General features: G+C 41.9%; 1 protein-coding gene across 2 annotated transcripts in view; it reads right to left on the bottom strand.

Moving 5' to 3' along the window:
* Positions 1–463: 463 nt before the first annotated feature.
* Positions 464–20,637, bottom strand: part of caln2 (calneuron 2) — a 46,770-nt gene continuing 26,596 nt past the window's right edge. For both annotated transcript variants that reach the window (XM_036525726.1, XM_036525725.1), the window contains exons 5-6: positions 6,673–6,829; positions 464–3,959 (exon numbers count right to left, since the gene is read on the bottom strand). In XM_036525726.1, coding sequence (XP_036381619.1) covers positions 3,832–3,959; positions 6,673–6,829 — 285 coding nt within the window. In that variant the 3' untranslated portion in view covers positions 464–3,831. The remainder of the gene's footprint in view (positions 3,960–6,672; positions 6,830–20,637) is intronic.

Genomic DNA, 20,637 nt, shown 5'->3' with positions numbered 1-20,637 from the left:
CAACTGGCCTGTCATTAGGTTGTCTGATTCACTGATATGTGGAATGGAAACATGCCTAATAATAATAACACCATTATTACTACTACTACCACTACTACTAATATTATGCGATAATCAAATGAATTTCTTTCCCATGGCCAGATGTTGTGTATCAAAGTTCAGAGAATTTTGACTGCATTCATTTTTACTTACATGGTTTCAGTGTTTGAGCACGATTTAAACACTCTTTAAAAACACTCTTTAAAAATATATCTTATCTGGAATATACACCTTCCCACTGTGTAGTGTAACAGTAGGGTCAATGTAAAGATCACAAGTGCACACATTTAATAAAAAATGTTTTATTGCATAAATGTCCATTCATTTTTTGTACAGAAGGAAATATTTACAGCTTCTTTTTTGTCATTAATTTTAGAACACTATAGATATATTCTTGTTTACTGTCTACACATATAATCTGCATGCCAAGTTTACATAAATTTGTATGTGTTTTCTAAATATATGTATAGACTATGTACACGTATTTATACAAGGTTGTCATTTATCCCCCATGCTACTGACATTTCATTATGACTGTTAAGTGTTCTAAAAAAATCCCCCTCCCATAACTGATTTATAGTAACAAAAGTTAGGGAGCATTTCAGGTGTGGTGGTCAAAAGAGTTCTGAAAGCTTGGTTTCCAGCTCTGCAATTTAATTTAATGGAAGTAGTTCCATAGAAACACCACAGTTAAAAGTTGACCATAACTTTCAAACACAACATCCATCCTTCAAAGAACAAATGTCAGATCTTAATTCAATGGCATCAAGTAATGGATAGTAGTTTGTGATGACTGGAGACCAAACCTTTGCTTTGGCTGATGCCAGCAAGTTTCTGTTAAACACCAATTCAGTCAGATGAATGTAGAACAAGCTGAGTGACAACAACTAGGAAAAATAAAGTCATATTTCCATTAAAAATGACTTCATGGGGTTCAATATTAATTATTATTTCTTCATAGCCTTAATCAGATCCAATGACCTAGCTACTGTAGGAAACCCTACATTATAAGGAATTCAAAACAGTGCATTTCATTATTATTTTCAAGATATATCACACATATAATATTTAATATTTTCACCATATATATGACAATTGTATATAACAAGGATTATGTAGGTATATGAATATTGTCTCCTCTATCAATCCTCTGGATGGAGATGAAAATGATGATTTCACGGGTACACTGTGTGTGGATTAGAGAGACAAAGGGGTGGTTCAATCCAAACACAGAGTGGCTTTGCCTTAACTTTAAGTTCCAAAACCTCATAAGACCTCAGAAAGTTTTCCTTTTTCCATAAATTACACAATATTGTATTTTACTTAAAGCTGTTTTTTTAAATTGTGTAAGTTCAAATAAAAAAAAAAAATGCACAAAAAGTCCACAAATTCATTGTTGAAATTAAGGCCATCGCGCTTTGCAGTTGGATCAAACCACCCACAAAACATGCATCGTGGTTACAAACATTTGTTGTAGTTCATGAAACAACCACCAGATAGACCTATTGTTCAACCACAGACATTCTCTCTCGTATTGGTGGTTTTTGCAAAACGGCAGAATGGATCACTCTGCATGTGAGTTGTTCATCCCTCGACAAACCACACCATTTTCCCTCAAAGATACTATTAGGACATATAATACCGTGTAATATTTATTGTTTGTGGCGTTAGTATCCCTGCAGAAATCTATGGCTTGACTCAGAGGTTGCAGGTGGATGCTGTGTGCTGGCCACAGGCCATCTGTCCACCATACATCCCCAATTCTGTCAGAGCAGAACGGGCAAAGCTCTCACATTGTCATGCACATACACCGTCATCATCTAGACTTGAGACAGCTAGTACAATCTAAGGGTTATATTTACAGAATTCCACTTGATCACATGCAATAAATATAAACAGTCCTCAGAAAACATGAGGTTGGTTAAAACGTCTATATTTTTCAGGAGAGTTTATACAGGAGTTCCGAAGTACCCTCTGTTAAAGCAGACCGCTAGCCCCAGGTACAGGCCATGCACAGTTACCACAGGACCATATCTACAACACGGCGTTTCAGAGTCAGCTCAGAGCCTGCAAGATCTATACAGGTGTTAGCCTCTTTTTTTTCTTTTTGAATCAGAGCTCTTTCCTATTACGCAGCAGTGGCCTTTACAGTTTCCCGTGGTTGTATTCTGCTGTCTGATTAGTTGCATAAGACCTCCATACTTCTGGGTGGTCCAGTACCATTTGCTGCATTCGCGAGGAGTGCACTGATGACTCGTGTCACACGCAAGAAGGAGGCTCCCATTGATGCGGTTCTAAGTCTAGGGGATTTTAACATGAACATTTCAAAATGTCTTCCTCTTTGAACACCAAAAGCTGCTACAATGTAAATGAAAAAAAAACCCTAATTACTACACAAAACCAGAGCAGGCATTTATTAAAATGAAAGCGTACTCATACTGTCTCTGTTTACAAGGAATGCTCTTTTAAAAGAATGATGTGCCATTTTGTTGAACAGGAGCATGTGAATCACAGCAGAGGAAAATACAATGGTAAAATGAATCAACACTGCTAAAGAAACCTTCAGATTTTTGAATATCTTGTGGATGGCCGCGGTACAAGCTTTCTTCGTTAATGTGTTAGGGGCATTCAAATTCACATGCGCACAGCCAGAGACATTGGTAAATGTCTATAGATCTCCGATGAATGTGAAGCAGACGGTAAGATCTGTGCACTGCTGTGACAGCTGCTGTCAGATGGCATTAAAATTTGTCTGGGGTAATCTTAGCGCTGCGGGAGGCCGCCGCCTCCTTTTGGCTTTGGCTGCGGAGGAGACTTACACACAAGGCAGTCCGGACAGGTCAAAAAAGGCCCCAGAAAGTTAATGCGAGAAGACCATGCGACCTACATGGTGAACATAGGCATGAGCATGCTGCCTGGTCCTGAGTCATACTAAATTACACACACACACACACACACATATACACATATACAAAACCACAATGGACCCCCAGCCTCTTTGACTCTGAATGGCCTGTTCTCCAACAGTGATTTAACGTTGGTAGCTATGCATTAGGTGAAGACAGGAAAAAAAAGAAGACACCCCTGGAATATAAGAGACATCAGCTGTTTCGCATCAAATCAGTTCGCATCGGAGGATAAAGGCTGTGAGCTCCAAAAGCCTGTAGATTCTGCCTAGGAGGGAGTCCTTCAAGTAAAACCTCCTTTCTAAACACATACACAATATCAAGCAAAAAGCACATGAATGAAGCACCCCTCTTTCCCCTCCCACCCCCATGACGTCTCAGCACTACAGTTTTACAAAACCCTATGGTTCATGAACAAACACATTACACTGGAATTCTTCATCACCCAGTGAATTCAAGCCTTTCTTTTGCCGCGCTATGGCTAGGGTCAAACAAGCAGCCAATCTGAAATACCACAGTCCCAGAATTTCACACAGAAACAACTTTGCCTGGAGAGATAGTTCAGAACTCCTGTACTTTATTGCATTATGGGAACCAGTACGGTCAAGGCGAAAGTCAGCCCTTGTATGTCCCTGCCAGAGAGGTGGAGAGGCGTCCCCCACACGAGACGCCTGGCTGGCTTCAGTTTTGCTGGACATTAGCGTGTCACTCACTTGCAAAGTCCTTTGATCTTAATTTTTTTCGTTATTTTTATCAAGTGAGGTGGGTGTTTTTTTCTGTTGTTGCTGCTGTTCTGTAGAGTCATTGTAGAGAGGGGATACGGCTTCGCCCACCGACATGCCTGTGTAGGCTCCGCCCCTCCCCCCTCCGCTCACAGTGGCTGTGGCTATTCCATGCCATTCCGCAGCATCTGATTGGCTGCGATGAGCATGACGCTGATGATGAAGGCCATGGCGAATGCGCAGATCAGGCTCTTGCGCACGCACGTCTGTCGGTTCTTCTTTTTTGAGTGGACTGTATTAAAAGAGTAGAGAGAAAACATCACATCACCAGGGGAGGACTGCCAAGACCACTACTCAGACTTGAGAAGGTCGCTGGTTACTGTGTATTAGACTTCAGACTCATGCATTCTCAGGGGCTTTTGGGTCTAGAACCAAAACCAAACACCCTGCACAGGGAAAATGCTGCAAGTAGAAATCTCAATTCGACAAATCTTCCCCTAAGCTCAGACTTATGGGAAGAATTATGAAGCACAGAACTGTGTCCAATTCTGTTCAGCCACTTGGAAGTAGAAAGTGGTGTGCAAGTGCAGCCTGCTTTGTTACATTCAATAGATGAGCCCTGACAAGTTGTGGCACATCTTCAGATGGCTTGTCTGCCTCCACAATGGTCCCCAGGAGAACAATAGGTAGAGAGCTATTAGGAGCTGCAGGGTCGCGGAGAGGCTCAGATCAAATGCCACCTCTGAGCCATTAAACGGTTTTCCGGTTCGTTCAATGTCCAGCATTCTGTTCGGCTAGTTTCTCCCACTCAGGCAGCTGGGGCCCTGGGTCCCACGCATATGGCTGCTGTGGAGTGGGGGGGAGTGGGGGGGGGGGGGTATAATCAATAGGAGCTGGGAATGACCTAAAGGTTACCTCCTCCAGGAGGGAACTCACACGGCTCCCCAATTCTGCTCAGCTCCCCCGGGAGACCTGGTCTTTCCTGAGTGTCCAGCTCTAATCACTCCTTCCTCCTATGGCTATTCTGTGATACATTAGAGACGCTACCTGCCCAAACCCCTGGCTTCGATGGAGCAGAATAACTGCGAGAAATGAGGTCTGTGAACAAAACGCCTGTGATGCTGAGCTAAACAGAGGCTTAAACAGCCACCTACACCCAAGGTCCCGGTGTGGTGAGTCACCTTCGGAACAGGTCCCAATAAAACAGCCTAGCATCTGGTCAGTGTTCCAGCCTTACCAGAGGGTAGTTGTCTTGCAAATAGGGTGTAACAAGATTTGCCCTCTCATTAACTCTACCTTTACCCCTTCCCATCACTTTAAACATATACCTAACCATAAATATGACCCAAAATCCTACCACAGACCTCTGACCCTTTAAATAATTACACTATGCTGCACTTTCAATACACAAAAACCGTCTTCCATTACACGACACTTACTTGTGCCTTACAGATAACTTAGTGTGAAGTTACTATACAAAAGTCCATATTGACAAGAGCAAAAAAATTAGCAAAAACACTTCACAGTGCCTCAAAGCTGAAATCGATTAATGCGATACGAAAGAAGATCACTAACATCAACTCATCAATAATTCATATGAAGGTGAGGGAGTGAAAAAGGACATTTTTTGCCCACAGAACACAGACTCAGCATTGCTGACATCTGTTCCTGCTGCTGAGGTTGAGAGTAACAGGAGGGGCAAGTTGGCGGTCTGTGCCAACACCGGTGCCAACGTGGGGGTCCCGACCCTCTAAGCGTATTCAGCTGTGACCCTGCGCACTGGCGTCCTGTCTCCAGGGCTCACGTTTCAGCCGAGTCACCAGCAACCCCCCCCCCCCCCACCCTTTCAGTGCCCGTCCTCTAAAGCTTTAACACTGCGTTTTGCCACCACCAGCATTAACTAATTGTGCAGTAGCTGTTCATATTTATTTTTTATACACCTCATTCATTCCACCCTTACACCATTCCATGAATGTGCCCTGCACTACTCTTGTTGTTTGTTGTACTGCGACTGTTGGACGGTATTTGTTGTTGTCACCTTGACATTGTATGAATGCACTATGAGGGACACTGGAACCGGAGTCAAATTCCTTGTATGTGTAAAAGCATACTTGGCCAATAAAGTCCGATTCTGAATATGATTCTGATTATCATTCTTCTTGTATCACTCTGCTGCTTTTTTTCCACAAACCATCGGTTTTTATCATTGGTAGTATATGGTTATCTGATTTATTTTTGCCAATCCTACTTCTAGCATGTGCCATCACTTTTAAGTGTTGCTCTCTACAAAGCACGCTGGGACAATTTTATCGTGAAGGGTACTATAATAAATACAATTTGATGGATTAACAATGGGGATAGCACAGAGCAGTATTTCGTTTTCCCCCACTCAAAGTTTCAACACAACGCAACGGAGAGATTAATACACACACTGGGTCTCATTGGCAGCCTCACTTTGTCATTTTTCATAGCACAATGTGTAAATACAGAGGAAATGGATGTGCTGTTATACTCAAAACATACAAATCAGCAGGCAAATTGAGGGCTTGTGGCAGAAACGGCCATATTCATTAACGCACAAAAAAGTTTGCTATTTAAAAAAGTTTGTATTTAATAAAAGAATGAACACTGGGAAATTTAGCCAGTGAAGAGTGTTTTCTCAGAATCTTAACAGTTAAAAGGCAAATTCATTTTTAACATTTACAGCCAGAGAACAGCCAGGAAAATTATTCATGCATATTTCTCGTGGCAGAAAACTGAAATGAATGTGCCCTTTTTGAATACAGATTTGAAAAGCTATTTATATTTAATCATTGACTGCATGTATGATCATGACTTCAAACAAGGTAAGCGCATCATCAATAAATTACAAGGTGCACTTTTGACAGTAATTGATGCTGGCAGATGCTGGTGGACTCAAATTCTTACTGACAAGAGGAGAGGTACAAGGAGCAAAGGGTCCGAGACCGGAACAATCTCTGAGCCTTCCAGTCACCTCCACTCACCTCCTTCAAACTCCGTCTGGCAGTTTCCGGAGTTCTCATTCAGACTCTCCTCCTCAGTGATGATAATGTTTTCGATGTCCTTCATCGTAAGGTGGTCCCGAAAGGCATGGAACAAGATGTGCTTCAGTTCTTCCAGTGTTATTCTCTGCATGTCGAACTGGGATAAAACAAAACAAAACGAAACAAATAAGGAGACGCAGATCCGAATGTAATCCGCTCAATGCAATGTCAACTCGCAGGACAATCACTTCAGCTCTGTTCAGTGCATGATTTATTAAGTCAGATGCATTTAGCTTTTAGAAAAAAAGAGGAGGACGGTTTGTGCTTCTGACGTGCCCTCTCAAAGCTGTCTGTGTCCCTTCTTTCGTCCTGTCCTTTCTTTTTGCGGGAGCTAACAGAGGGGTTGGCTTTGCAGCTGCCGTTTGGCTTTAACTGTTCCTGACTTATTACATTAACGTTACTGACATTTCTCAGACGCTCTTATCCAGAGTGACTTACATGGGTTACAATTATTTTTATTGTCTTGAATGAAGGGACATCCTAAATCTGATTGCATTTGGTTTGTCGTCAGTGGTTTTGTAGCTGCAGCCTTTTATATGGAGTGAGGTCGACAGCCCTAGACAGCCTTTTCCCATTTCTGTGTCCATGGTTGGTATGGTTAGCCTGTTACCCCCCTACACTTCATTAAAATCTATCTCCTTTGGACTAGATCACACCACATGAGACTAGAACGGCAGAGGCTTGTACACAAGATATCTCTGCACATCAAGCCTGGTCAGATCCTACTGCTGCGTGGTAAAACCAAAAAACAAAATCAAAATCTGCTCCTTCACTCCACTGAAATCTATCCTCGCAACAATCTGATCGCTGTTCCATACTACAAACAGGAGGGCTTACAGCTTCTAAGAAGCCTGATTGATTGAATTAGCGGACCACCTTCACTTGCAAGGTGTTACACCACATTTTGTGAGGTGATTTCACACCCTATCAGCTCCACTAAAATGTCAACTTCATTGTTAATACTCCTGAATGTCATTAAGGACCCCAGGGGTAGCCCCCCCACCATGGGCACAGCACATATTGATCTGGTACTACTGACCACATCTCTAATAACTTGTTAAAAGCATGAAATATCCTGTTGAGCTAAGTATAGCTCTTTGTTTTGACAAAAGGGCAACATTTTGGGCTACCGGCCAAGACAGCATCCTTCTCCAAAATATCATTCTTGGCCCACAAACATGTACAACTGTGCTGTACAAGAAAATAATCAAACAAAAACAAGTGTCTGAAAACATTCAGAATAAATGGGACATGCTGCCCAAAAATGTAGCTGTAAGAAGTCTGTTTGGATTTCTGCGGGGTATGATGTTGAAAATGCAAGCTTGCTGCTCATCCGCTCGTTAGCTGGACAGGGCATTTATTCAGCGTGTCTGAACTGAAGCAGCAGCCTCATTTCTCAGCCTCGCTGTAGAAAGACTCTGTTGTACAAAGACAATTGCATCGATCTATGGGAGTCCGTTGAGGGAGACTGCCATGGGGAGGCCATGCGTTGGGATTGGGTTGGAATGGGACTCTGTCATGTATAATGGGTTGTACCTGCGCATTGGGCCATGTATGTATTTGTGGTCTCATCCTTGTATGTTTGACACTAGATCTTGTTAGTTTCGACATTAGGTTTTTGAAACTAGTTAGTTAAAACATTTTCATGCCGTTTTGTTGGATGCCCTTTGTGTTTGACCTCTGGAGTCATGGCTGCTGGATATCTCAATAAGAACATCTCCTGCATATCAGAACTGTTAATGTTAAATATAATGCAAGTGTAAGTAATGTTAAATGTACTCATCTTGTATGTCATTCTAGATAGGATTATCTGTTAAGAGTCAAATGCAAATGTAAATGTACTAAAAGGGATTTGATTTCACAAAGCATAATATTTATGAGCACAAAGCCTGCTTTGAAAGAACAAATCACTGTGGAAAGAAGGTGTAGGAGAAGTCAGTTGAAAACATGCTCTTGGTTGTCACACAGAAGTGAAAAACTAGACACGGCAATCCTATCCACATGATCCACCCACATTAAGTTTTTGGTTTCCTGATTTTTAATTGTACGTAATTAGAATTTCAGAATGCAAGGGGGGTGCCGCATATATAATAAAAAGAGGAGAATTACTGATATGCATCAATATTGGAACGGGCATATAAAAAGCTATAAAAGCAACTTAAATATATATTTCAAAGGGCTTTAGCATGAATAATCTCTCAATAAAAAGGCTTTTTTTTATATTCTGGATGAAAACATTAAGAAATGTCATTAGTCAAAAGTACAGCAAAGCACTGCAAAAGATCTTTGATTACCATGATCACCAGGAACACAAGCCACAACTATGACATCACTGTGACGTCAGTGTTTCTCTTGCTGACTAGCCCTGCACCAGGAAATGTCTTGAGCAGTATGCTGTAACAAATCATGTTATCTGAATAATAATTAAATAAAAAGCAAAAATCCATACGTAGTATGGCCATCAATGCTATTGATTGTTATATGATACTGCTGATGTTTTTTCTGAAGAAAAATGTGCTCTTTTCCCCTGATCACAGGAGCGGTCTTATAACCCAGCTCCTTTCATTGACATATCCAACTGGGAGCGCCAGCATCTGCTATGCAGATGAGCCTTTCATTTTCATTTCCCTGGGACACAAACAGTAAAGATGTGTTCCCAGAGAGGATAATCAGGCTGTAATTGTATTTACCTGACCTTCAGACAACCCACATCCACTCAAGGGAATGTCATCACTTGGCAACATTTGTTTTTTTCTTGCCTTTTTTTCTGCAGGAGTGAACGGTGCCGAATGCTTTCTTGTACCCGCGGTTACATGACTGATAACGCCATCCCATTTTCATTTTTTAAAACAATTTCTGTACTTTCTTTATGTATTTATTCCTTTACCGCGGCTGACAGGATGACCTTCGGGGGGTGAGCGACAGGTGTGACTGACATGGCTGTCTGACAGATGTGCCTAGAATGGGACCCTGAGGACGATGAACAGGCATGGGATTGGAGGCCTGGAGACTGAGGACAAAGACCTGAGGATGTAGGACCTGATCAAGGAGAGGTGAATGTGGGGACAAGGGTTCGACAAGGGGCGCTCAAGTGAGGTGAGACATCTGCCTTCAAACTAATCACATCTTTCTGTGGAACAGCTGGACCACGACATGCAACCCGACCCTCAACTCCTCCTGTCCGGGGCCTGGAAAACACTTCAGCCTCCACAGGGCACAAGGACACTGACGCAGGTGCCACAATGGAGGGAAAGCTCTTCCCCTTCCACTCAGCATTGGTAAAATGTCACTGTGGAAGTAATGAAAGGAGCCAGTGCACTGCCAGAACGCTCCTGAGGTCACGGTGAGGAATGGAGAGGAGACGGTCCCGCTCTCTCAGACAGCCAGCCCTCGCACCTCTCCCCTTCCCCCTTTCCCAGACAGACTGAAAAATGCTCCGAGAGGCACAAGATGTTACCGGCAGCATACTAATCTGCGGTCGCCAGTTTTCTCATCTTCTCGGGAGAGGGAGAAACACCAGAGGCGGTGCTCTGTGGCTCTGTGAGAGATGCACAGGATGTATGTGGGAGCTGGATCAAGCTGTGGAGCTGACTCCTCAGCTACCCAGCTACACAGCAGTATGGCAGTCTCCCCCCCCCCCCCCCCCCCCCCCCCCCGCCCCAAAAAAAAATCCTGGTCCCTTCGATCAGATTTTCCCATTTCCTCCATTTTGGGGATTATTTTTTCTTTGAATCATAGTAGACGTCAAGTACAAATGATGAACAATACAATGATATCTTTTTTCCTGTCTCCCTCTGGCCTCTTTCCCAGCCACCATACCTCACCCAGTCCTGAGCCTGACCATCTTCATTCACCTTCTTGTTGGCTGTCTTGCTTTATCTGATGGCAACAACCTGTTACTTCTGACGATAACAGACCGCTGCTCTAGACACGCATGCTGTGCCGCATTGCTGGTTCTCGTGTGTAATGAATAGTTATTACACATTTTAAAGGAGGGACCAGAGGAGCTTTGCTAGCCTACAGCGCAGAGTCAGACACTTTTACAGCAACGCCAGAAATACAGGCACTCATCAAGGACTTGCAAATAACAATGCCCTTGAAGGAAGAGAGGTAGAACGTGCACACATTCCAGTTGGTATGAGCAAAGAGGGGGTCCTCCATAATGCACTTATTCCATCAATCCCTGCAGCTGTTCAAATGGCTCAAGACTTTTTTCTTGACCAAATTTGAATGCACATCCAGTGACACTCAGATAAGTCTGAGGATAGTGACAGAATGACATTATTTTTTAACAAAGCAACCAATGACTACTTGGGACAAAAAAAAAACAAAAAAAAAACAAGTGCCTATCCGTGTCTCCTTTGATATCAGTAATGCTGTGATGTGCAATGAGAGGAGATTTCAGCCTTGGCATTTCTCTCTTCTCCGAGGTCAAAGATGAGGCGGCGCACAGCCCGTCTCATCGAGCCACTCTGTAAACAGCACGGAGGTTATTGATGGATTCGCCTCGCTTTGCGCATCAATCCACTTAACAGGAATTAGTGGCATGGTGCCCTGACCTGCTCTCCCCTTCCACACCGACCTATCTCTCCCCAGCGGTCCGGTACAAGCTCTCTACCGAGATACAGACTATTGAATCAAGATGTGCGAAACTGAAGGGGTGCAACAGTGCATTGGGAGGAACACGGGGGGTCAAGTATCCAGTTCAGGGCTGTAATGAGAGCACGTACACACAACACAACTTGGGCAAGCTGTCTGGATTGAGGTCAGATGGTGGGGGTAAATATCAGGTAGACGGGTGTAAAGGACTGGGTTGATATAGGTGTGTGTGTGGCTTCTGAGGAATGAACGAGGGGACATTAATTCAAGTTTGAGGATGGATTAAATACACAAAATATACTATCTTGAACACGTTCTGCAGTCCTAATATGGCAATATTATCAAACCAGAAATTATAAATATATCAGTATATGTATCATAAATACATACAATGAGTGTAAATGATTTCAGGTTATTGAAAACAGATGAAAGTTCAACGTGTATGAAAATAGTACATTGCACTTAAATAGGATCTGAATGTCACAAGCAACAACATTGATCTTTCTGTTTGATATACATATATATATATATATATATATATATATATATATATATATATATATATATATATATATGTATATCATCTTATGCCAAACATACAGTAAAGTATATAGTAACTAGCAATTGAAACGCACAACATGCAAACATACACAAACAATCAACAATCACGGATGTAAGTTATACGTACAGCACGCAGAACTTTTAACTTTTTTGTTTAGGAGTCCTCTAAAGAAATACCACTGCAAAAAATGACTATAACTACAGCCTTTACCCAGCTATGCCCTCCTTCATTTCTTCTGCATGCCGTCAGCAGTCTGCACTTTAGTAAGCAGCGCAGCGCTTACCTCATGACCACGGCACACATATTCTGGCTGTGACCTAGTAGCGGCCAGTCCGCATACTGCTTAGGGGGTCGACACCTTGCAACACTGTACATAGCAGTTTCAGTCAAGGTAGGAAGGAACTTAAATCAATACAGGCTCACTCAACAAACGTAAATTAGTAAGAGGGGAATTTTTTTTTGCGTTGTTCCAGCCCTTCACCTCACAGGGACTGGTGAAGATGTGGGAAGTCACCCAAGCTCTTATAATGTCCAACATTATTTTTTGGGTCTGCTATTGGTGGCTTCTGAAAACGGACAGGTCAGAGGGCAAATGATGACCTGGGGGTTGTCATAGGGGGTCTGGCTGTGTTTGAGGGTACAACCATTGAGGTGGCACAGAAGGACAAGTCTGGGCAAGATTGACCTGGTTCAAACAAAGGCCAATGAAATATGGGGGTACATTTAAATTTCAGCATTCAGTCTCTGACTCAACCCTATCCAATTCAGGCACAGTTCAAATGCAGAGGAGGCACATACAGTAAGTGCATGCTCCCACAATACAGTGGTCTCCATGTGTCCAAGCATCATCCACAGTTTATTTACTTATATTAATTTTGGCCATTTGAATTTATAGATGGTTCCATTTAAGGTGCTGAATACACCAGGGTAAACTGTGCAGATAAATAGCATCTACCTTTGGGAAAGGGCTACCTTTAGAGGACATGAAGCTTGTGTGCTTTCTCAGGTGGAAGCATATGTTACCTTAGCCACCACAGGTACAACACCACTCTCAAAGAGGTCTCATTTAGATCTCGGTCCGATTATAATTTTCGTGAACAAGCAGTTTGTCCGCTCGTGTCCTATGATAAAACTGCTGATGTTTTAAGTTTTTTTTTTTCTGTGAAGGTGAGAAGGGAACAGGGCAACTGCAGGAAAAACTCTTTGGTTTTTAAGTAGGGTTGGTAGGGCACTAAATCCATTCCTCCCTTTCAGACCCAACCAGAAATGACCTGACGGCACTGGATCAACACTACAGCAAATTTAAAATTTTAAAACAGCAACTGGTAGGTAAAAAGCATGCCTTCAGTGCAGCTCCCTCTCTTTGCCACTTACATTCTGACAAGGCAACTAAGGTTAACTCCTTATGATGGTTATGGATGTTGGCAGGAAATCCCCTTGACAGCTCTGAATCTTTCAGTGGTTGAGTGTTGCACCGCACTCATGGACCTTTTCCCTCTCTCATCCCACCAGCGAAAGGAGATATATTTCCAACGATCAGATGGGGATGAAACACTCCTTCAGCACCACTGTCCTCTCGAGCCTTTCAGTGTTTACCACGCTGTTTATCAGTTCGGCACAAAGCAGCCCCATCACTGGCTCCTGCCCTTGTAAATAGGCCGTCTTTGATGTGGGAATGAGGGGTTTTCATGCTTGTCAGCAGAACTGCAGTGCAGCTAAGTTACTTATTAATGGCAGAATCTGTTCAGTGTTTTCCTTCAGTTAGGTGTGTCACTTTGCTTTAAATCAATGCCCAGACTAAACTCACGCCAGATAAACAAATATTTTGACGCTCCTTCTTTGCATGTTATTGCAGATTATGCAAAAAAAAAATTTATTAGTAAAGTCCGTCGACATTATAGTTCATTGACAATATATGTAAAAATGCATTGAAGAAGTTGCTTTATAGCAATGTGTGGTATTCTTAAAAAGCAAAACAAACAGAAACATAATTAAGTAATCACCAGAAAGATCCATACTGTTAGTACAAATGACTCTTCTTCTACAAATATCATTTTCTATGGGGCCATTACATGTTCAGTCTTGAAAGACCAATCATTCTTTCATAATGCTGATGAGCCTGGGATTCAAGAGCAGCTAGAAAATAAACTTGCGATATTTTCAGACAGCTACACTGGCACAAGATGCATATCATTCATACTTATTCCATCCACATTTAATTTCCTGAAAATCATTGCTGCATAACTGCTATGCACATTAACCGTGCCGGTGAGTGTACAGGTGACATTATGAGAAAGAATTAACTAAAAACAAAGCCAGACATGCCGACAAAAATTCCTGATTGCACAATAATAACGGTTTAATTTCTTTTGAGTAAGTTCCTGTAGAACTGCTGCTCAGACGCTCTATTGATCCCAGTTGGTGGGTTATCAATCCTGCGAGAACGCGGAGCTGTCTGAATAATTTATGTTTCAATTATCGAAGCACGCTAACACATCATTAGGTGGAAGATTAATAAAAGAACAAAATAATCTAACACAAGGAAAACAATTTCAGGCATGCAGATGATCAATGAAGCCAGGCTGCTAAATCAAAGGTGCTGACAATGACAAGTATATTCTCTGTATTCCAAACTGGGTACACAGTACCCAACCAATATATAATGTATAACCAATAATGCACTGACCCGCTGATGAAAAAATCCATACCCAGTTATTTTTCAATATTTCTGAATGGCCACACTATCCGGCTGCACAGTGTAAAATATTAACACTCTTACTGATTACCCAGAGTGACATTTCTGTGCAAACATTACCCCTATGAGAGATGAGGGCTGGAAATTGACTGGACAGATGTCTTTTGTCAATGTGGCGCGGATGACGAGGGTGTCATATTGAGGGTGTCCAGATGTGTTAATCATGATGCGTTAATCAATCACACTGGGCTTCCTGGTGTCCCCTTCTCCCCCAGCCTGCCCTCAGCTTTATTGCTTTGTTTTTAATCATTGCAGGCCGTTCGGCTGTCTCGCCTGGAAGCAGCCAAGTGAATCATTTCCGACCAAAACCGCTGCTTATGAATGACCTTTGAGATGTTTTTTTTTCTGTGCGACGCGAGACATCTCTATGACTCATGAAATAATCACCTTTAATAAAATCAGATTTTACTTTGCTTTTGCTCTGTCACCCAAAGCGTTCCACCTAACCCCCCCCCCCCACCTCCACCCCCGACCCCTATCCTGCACACTCAGCCACACAGACACATTTTGAATGATAGGTAGCACCAGTGCTTGAAGGGAGCACCAGCACCAGCATACAGAAAAAGCTGTGGCTTGAAGGAAAGCAATGAGACCAATCAATCAGCTGTCTGTGCCATTAAAACAAGATAAAATATGCCAGAGATTATGGTCTCGCATCGCTGTAGCATTACCCCTCTACAGAGCAATTTCCTGCAGAAAGCACTAAATAATAAAACATTACTAAATTGTTAAAGCTCTGATCAAGTAAGGTACACACCTTCCACAAAAAGTTTCTACCTGGATTAAGCTATGGATTTAGTTCAGTTGCCTACTGAAAAAATACATTTGTGTTCACATAGACGTGTTCATATACTTTGCTGTATGTTTGGCATAAGAAGATATATATATATATATATATATATATATATATATATATATATATATACATATATATATATACATATATATGTGTATATATATATATATATATGTATATATGCATGTATATATATCAGACAGAAAGTTGGTGAAGTTCTTGTGTCACGGATAGACTTAAACGGTTATTAAAATATGCATCTATTATTCATTCTGATGTTTTACGCTGCATTCAGAACTGAATATTGTTCTGAAAATTAAGAAAAGCACTCGTTCTGAGTGTAGACTGAGCACTACGGCCCGGGTTCAAACCTGACCGTGTCACTAGCCGACAGTGACCAGGTGCTCACAGGCGGAACACATTGGCTTCGTTCCGCCAGGGATAGGGGTGGGTACGTCGGCAGGGGCTTCGGTCCCATTAGTGACCCCTGCTGGTCAATCAGGCACCTGTGGTCCACGTGCCAAAGCTGCGTAGGAAATGTCTTCCTCCGACTCATCTCTGTGCTAGCTTAGCTTGTGGACCGCAGTGCGAAAAGAAGCAGCGGCTGACATCACGTGTCTCGGAGGAGGGCACGTGCTTGTCCACGCTCCCCCGGATTGACAGTGGGGGTTGTGCAATGGGAATGAACATCGATGAATGACAAATTGGACATTCCAGAATTCGGGGAATTGGCCATTCCAAATTGGGGAGAAAATGGAAAAAAAAAAATAAGAACAGCCGTTAACCAGCTACACTAGCAGAGGTTACATTCCACAAACTGTTTAAGCTAGACATAAGTGAGAAACTGTTTATGTAGGCTAATTGTTTCTGCTGGGTTGCTGTCAATACCCCTTGCGGTGAACGGGCAGGTGCCATCTAGCATGATAATAGGGGACACTGTTGAGATGCCGCACTGTAATTAAGCATTGCTGTAGAAACGTATGCTCTAGAGTCCTGGGTCCTGAACAATCATTAATTAACAGTAAATGAAAAAAAAAATCCCTTTCACATGTTAGAATCCACTGGAACCTGAACAGACAAATTTCAGCTTTTGGTCTGAGGAGAATATGTTAAACCCTTCAAAGTGCAGGACAGGAAGTGGGATCATGTACTGCATAGGACTGTGCCATTTAGACATGAGACAAATCATCATGGTGACAAAACAGCTGACTGTTTTCCGGCTGCCTCCTTAGAACTGTACGAACTCAGTCTTATGAGTGAGAAACAAATGAACACCATCCGCCCCCACAGTTCTCCCAGAGCAAATGACTCAGCAGACACACATTTTTTAAATCTCCTGACATTTACGAAAGTAATATGTTAATGCTCGCTAAAATATGAAACAAAATGACAATTAACGTCTTTTTAGCATAGACACAAATACATAATATTACTTGTACTGTATATACATTATTTCCAATTTCATACATACATATACTGTTGACATATCTTGCTGAATATTAAAGTGTGCATGTATCTGTGGCATGTACTTTGATACAATTACAAGTGACAATAACAATTACAATTACAATTAGACGTGGGATTACCAATTCACATTCAAATATTTAGTCCTTTTTCATAACATGTATCTTTCCTAGTCTGCACAGGGTAGAGAGGACAGCCCAGGAACAAAGGCCAAAATGTTTCCTGCATAAATAAAATTGCCCATATAAATAAGCACTCAACACCACTTTCAGCGAGTCAAAGATGCAGGGATCCCTCTGTGCCTGTTTACTTCAGGGACCAGGGCAACTAATCCATCCAATCTTGACGCGGACCTGACAATACTGCATGGAGCTTACTGTATTCTTGCTCCAGTGATCACTAGATTTAAACTGCACACTGTCAAGTCAGCCATTAGAAAGGCAATGATTTTCATGTGATGGACCCAAGATGGAATTACCTCCCTTAAAGAGGAAGTCAGCCAAGAAACTACCGTTTGGTGTTGTTCCTTTACACAGCTGGTGTCCTTGTTCCTACCTCTTTAATGTGTGGAACTGAACCCCGCATTCTGGAACCAAGGCACGTCCTTGATGTGTCTGTGTCCCCAGGAGACAACGCTGCACGGATTCACTGATTTCTTATGTTCTGCGCACGCTCTCCTCCCATTCAGCAGATCCAAAAAGGTCTTTTGGAGGCTTTTTCCTCCTGGTGACAGACACTTCGGGGGTATGCTTTGGTTTCAGATTACTGGGCTCCATCTGAGACATGAAAGGAGGCAGGAATGAGGACTCCAGTATTTTTTTTTCAAAGCTAAGAAAAAATCAACAGATCATACAGCGTGTTCTTTTTTTTTGGTGGAGTTCCCCTTTAACCTGAAATCTGTGGAGGCCGCAACTGCTGCCTGTGAGACATCCGCCCTCACTGTGAGAAAAGATGAGACTCTCGTCTTCATTACTGAGGCTGATGGGAAGTGATCTTGATTTCGGTAGTACGAGATTCACACAGTTGAAGAGAATGGGCTATATCTCAAAAAGGTGAAAAAAAGACGCGGTAAAAAAAACTATGAGAAAATACATATAGGCTTTCTCCCTCTCCCCATCCTTCTCTTTGTCTTGCCTTCTCTCTCTCTCTTTCTCCCTCTCTCAACTGATGCAGACGTATCCCAACAGTAGGGGTCTGTTAGCACACTCAGCGCCCCATTTCCATATCTGAAATTAAAATCAGCTCCATTAAGACTTCACTCGCTCCACTCGCCAGAACTATCAAACTTGTGCTTTAATATGCACATGCTGTCGTCACTGAACACATTAGCCCAACACTCCAGGTATGCCCTCTCTGGCACGAGGGTATAAATTTATTCTTTCTCTTCTTAGTTCCATCATGTAGAATTCATTACAGAGTTAAATGTCACCTTTGGTTGCTGGTCAGAAATGAGAAATGTTTCATTTTCTGTGATGCATTGTGTGTATTGTGCTTTGAAATGGCTCCAACTGTAAGGCTTGTTAGCTGAATACTTAATACCTGTGTTTCTCAACACTGGTCAAAAAAAAAAAAAACAAAAAAAAAAACTGTGAAGTGTTTTCCCACCAATCAGATCTAGTCATGCTGAGCACTTACACGTGGGAAAAACATAACTTCTTACATTTCAGATAAGAAATTTGCAAATTACCTATTGAAAATCGACTGAGATTGCGACCCATTTATGAAAGCTCCTGATTATTATGAATATATCAAACGTTTCCTTTTTATGTAAACTACATGAATTATTTTCCCTCAGAATTACGGAATAACGGTTCCAGGCTACAACTCACTGGTATCCTGCCTCAGCACCCCATCTCTCCTCTGATTTTTCACTCTCTTTCCAGACTCTTTTCCCTTCTTACTCTCTCGTTCTGCTTATGAGTCACCTGGCTTTGCGTAGCTTACATAACACGCAATTCATCTTAATTACCACTTATGAGAAAGACTGTTTCAGATGCATGCAGTGAAAACGAAGATGCTGGGAACTCACATAATGAAGAATGAGGAGCATGGCTCTTTTGCTACAGTGTGTACAACTCCATCTCCATCAACTTGGCTTGTCTTATCTCTTCTCAAGTGTGACAACACAAGGTGAGTTATGGCTGACATAGTCAGCACCAGTGAGGAAAAAGAAACAAAACATAGAGATACAACTGTTGACAACATGCAGATAGTTGGACGGCAGGTGCTGTAACGGTTCTGTGCTCATGAAACGCCTTATTTTAACTGAGGAATCACCGGGACAACAAACACACTTGTGGCTGGAACAATTAAAATGAATTAGATTATTGCCGCAGAAATAACGTCCCGCAATCCTGCTTCCAAAACGGCGCCATCATGATACAGGCCGCGATTTCCGCAGACAAATATTGCTTGAAGTGGATTAGGCTGCTTCGAGGAGCGCGATTATGGTGGCAGTGGGGGTTGATCAGCCATGCGTGATGCCTTATTTCTCATTCTTATTCAGGGCATGTTTGACAAAAAGAATATTACTAAGATTTTTTTTCTTTCACCCAGCCAGCCGCCCCCACAGTACAATTACACCATCCACTCCTTCCAACTGGCAGACCCCTTCTAAGGCGTACAGTATGACATTAACCGTCAGCTTGCCGAAGCGAAGCGGTTTCCTGATGCAGGAGCTCAGTGATTTGGTCTGTCTTTAAGGATAAGTAGGCAGTTTTCCCAGCATTAACACTGTAGTTCAACAAAAGAGGAGGATTCTGTGACTGGACTGAACACTGTTCTGTAACTGTTAAAAAAAGACACTGTTTTATATATATATATATATATATATATATATATATATATATATATATATATATATATATTATATATATATATATATATTTCTTCGTAGTACATAATTGCATCATGGATGTTTACAGACAATCAACTTGCATGTATAACATTAATGGCAACATTAGCACTAAGCGTAGGTGCATTGGTCACATATAGCCATTGGGAGAGGGCTCTGATGCCCTCAATTGATGCCACAGTACTGTAATGTTCAGAGGAGTTAGGTAGGTGTGGGGGAGGAGGAGAGATGTGGGAAATCGCTGACATGAGCAGGTATCAGAATGCATAATCTGGTGATTATGTAGGGATTATCTGAAAACAAGAGCTCCGCTGTGTAATAAACAAACACCACCCATGGGTACTTCTCACAGTAACGAGGAAATCGAGTTTTTCGTGCTAATATCTGTTTGTTTAATGAAATACTCCATTGCCACCATTCATTTCATTAGTACCCGTCCCAGTTTTGATTGCTGTAAGCGCTACGAAATAAATCTTATTCAAGTGCACCATTAAGGTTCCAAGGAAAATGATACTGACACAGAATATAATTAACAAAACGCATTTCTGACTGAGACAGAGAACAGCATTATTTTCCTTCTTTAAAAAAAACTACGCCGTTCATATATTATTCACTTGATCTGATTTACCGCATAATTATAAACAGACAAAACCTTGGCACAAAGGAGTGGAAATGGGAGATGAATAGAAACTTTAGGGATTAATCAGAATCTGAATTCCCAGGCTTCAAAGCCATACCGTACTGTTGTGCAAGTTTTGTTGCAAAAAATAACAGACTTATTCAAGTTTGTGTTTAATCATATTTAATTGTTTCTGATTTGCAAAATCTTGGATTGCTGACACACACTTCCCAATATTTATAGCACCAAAGGGAAC

This window comes from Megalops cyprinoides, chromosome 3, assembly GCF_013368585.1.
Source record: "Megalops cyprinoides isolate fMegCyp1 chromosome 3, fMegCyp1.pri, whole genome shotgun sequence".
Classification (NCBI taxonomy): domain Eukaryota; kingdom Metazoa; phylum Chordata; class Actinopteri; order Elopiformes; family Megalopidae; genus Megalops; species Megalops cyprinoides.
This window is presented reverse-complemented; position numbering and strand designations above follow the sequence as displayed.